Source organism: Mycetomoellerius zeteki, unplaced genomic scaffold, assembly GCF_001594055.1.
Source record: "Mycetomoellerius zeteki isolate Tzet28-1 unplaced genomic scaffold, Tzet1.0 scaffold594, whole genome shotgun sequence".
NCBI classification, from domain to species: domain Eukaryota; kingdom Metazoa; phylum Arthropoda; class Insecta; order Hymenoptera; family Formicidae; genus Mycetomoellerius; species Mycetomoellerius zeteki.
This window is the reverse complement of record NW_017257604.1, coordinates 9,850-12,087: the sequence shown is the minus strand read 5'-3', so window position 1 is coordinate 12,087 and position 2,238 is coordinate 9,850. Positions and strand designations below refer to the sequence as shown.

Here is a 2,238-nt window from a genome sequence, read left to right as displayed (position 1 = left end):
CCCCGCCGCCAAACGTGGCTCCGAATAGGGTCCCTACCCGGCCCACGCTAGTGACCTCCGCAAAACCGCGCGTAATTAATAACATACCTTGCGCAATAAAGATTAAGCTAATTTCCGAGTATTTCTCGTCTGATCAATCGTTACCCTTCCTGCACCTCCAACCCCGAGAGCGTAGATAGAGTGAACCGCATGATGATACGCCCTTAGCAGAGATCTAAGTTATCTCAACATACGCTGGGCATTCCCCAGGGATCTGACGCTTCCTCTAAACTCTCTAAATTATTTCGACACCGGAGGTACAAGAAGACCGCGATAAATCCTCAAATAATAATATTATGCCCGATAGACATTGTGCCGAATTAAGAAGGCACTGGTGACAGCAACCTGCCCGCGGCAATAACAGCCGAAATCAGATCAGCTGAAGCCAAGGCTTCGCCCCGCGCGCTCCGCTCCGCGCTCGCGCTCCACCGACCCAGTCGCGTCTCTCGCATCAACAACAAACGCGAATTCGGACGTGACATTATAATTATATAAAATTGTATATACATAAAATTGATATATTTTATATACAATTACACATAGTTATATATAAAATATGTCGATATATATAACATTTTTTCCCGGGTATATATATGTAATAAAAGCATGATCATTATTAAGAGAAAGAAACAACTTTACCAATATCTACATCTACTTCATAGTCATCAAGCAACTCGTTTTGAAAATCAGTGACATTGAGAATTTCACATTCGACATCATCTTCAGTGAGAGACTCTTCCATCGAGTCGACGTCAATACCACTGGTGAGACAAGTTTCATCCATTGTGGAATTGTGTGCAACAGTATTGCTTCCTTCAGTAAAAACGTCCGCAGAATGCTTCCCTAATATATACCAGCGAAGTCTGTAGTGAATGCCTAATGCTGTTGGCTTATCATTTGCGGCTCCCATTGCTCGTATATATATAGGAAAACAGATTTTCCACATCTTGATTCAATCGGCTTATTGTTATATATGACATTTCTAAATTGTTTGTATTGAACTTTTCTCGTAAATCAGAGTAAAGATGCTGTAACGATGAATTGCAGAGAAGAATTCCTTTTTGAAAAGGAAGTATACTTTGCCGATTACCAACTTTCATTTTTTTAACTGTTGATGTAACTTCGGTAAGAATCTTGTTCTGTTGCAAAATATCAACGCCATAACCATTTTGTCCAGGATGATGTCCAAATTTGCAGGTACTATTGAAAACATTTTAAGATGCCTTCATCAATGTTGAAATCCGCTATCCATTTTCGAAGGGTTGACTTGCAGGTAAAGGAAATTGTTTTGTTTTCCTCAGATACCTATAAGCTTTTGGGCTTGTGCTTTTTAACGAAATTACAGCCGCAATATCCTCCTTAGTCCAATGGGTCTTCTTCTGCTTCGGATTTAAAAGTATTTTTATTTGTCTTGGTGTGAAAAACGGAGATAACTTGTCCTGCATTTCCTGTGTCAACTGCTCTTTGTGCAGTTTATCTTTCAAAGCAAATCGAACGTTTAAGGGCTTTCGTTTCCAGACGTAAGGTTTTCGTTTTCAGAAGTAAGGTTGCATTTCTGCGTTGTAATTTTTGCATTTCCTGAGAGATATCTGCCTCAGCATGAAAGAAGAAATATATTATTATAAAAAATTAAAGTTAATAAAAAATTAAAGTATTAATTACATTTGTGGTAAAAGCAAATTAAGAAACAGGTGAAATACAGTGACAGAACGTACCAAAGTTAGGAACCACTGCAGTGTTCAATGCAATTTGAGTTGCACAGCTCGATGCAGAGGTCGACGCAGCACAATCCGTATCTGGATTAAACTAGCAATGGGCAACGGGTTGTGCAACATGCTTCTGAAAATATATTTAATACATAAAAGAAGGCAAAGTACAAGACAAGTACTGTTGGTATATATTATAAAAATTATCGCTTGTGAAATGCTTGATGTTATAATAATCACTTTAAATGTTAAAAATGGACTATATGTATACCCAAATCGTTATGGAAATTTGGTTGTTCTCTATGGCTGCCAGTGGAACTACATCACGTTTGAATCTTACTCGTATATTCCCAGATTCTCCAATTAAATTTTTTAACCATGATTGATCTTCAAATTGTGAATGATGAAAATGTTCCGAACAGACACGAGCTAGACAAATCAATAATATACTTAATAAATCAATTTCAATTACATTTTATTAATTACAATATCG

At 37.6% G+C, this 2,238-nt stretch overlaps 1 protein-coding gene across 1 annotated transcript in view; it reads right to left on the bottom strand.

The window, feature by feature from the left end:
* Nucleotides 1–949, bottom strand: part of LOC108728255 (uncharacterized) — a 2,303-nt gene extending 1,354 nt beyond the window's left edge. The window contains exon 1 of the mRNA XM_018456731.1: nucleotides 679–949. Within this exon, the coding sequence (XP_018312233.1) occupies nucleotides 679–949 (271 nt within the window). The remainder of the gene's footprint in view (nucleotides 1–678) is intronic.
* Nucleotides 950–2,238: the final 1,289 nt, after the last annotated feature.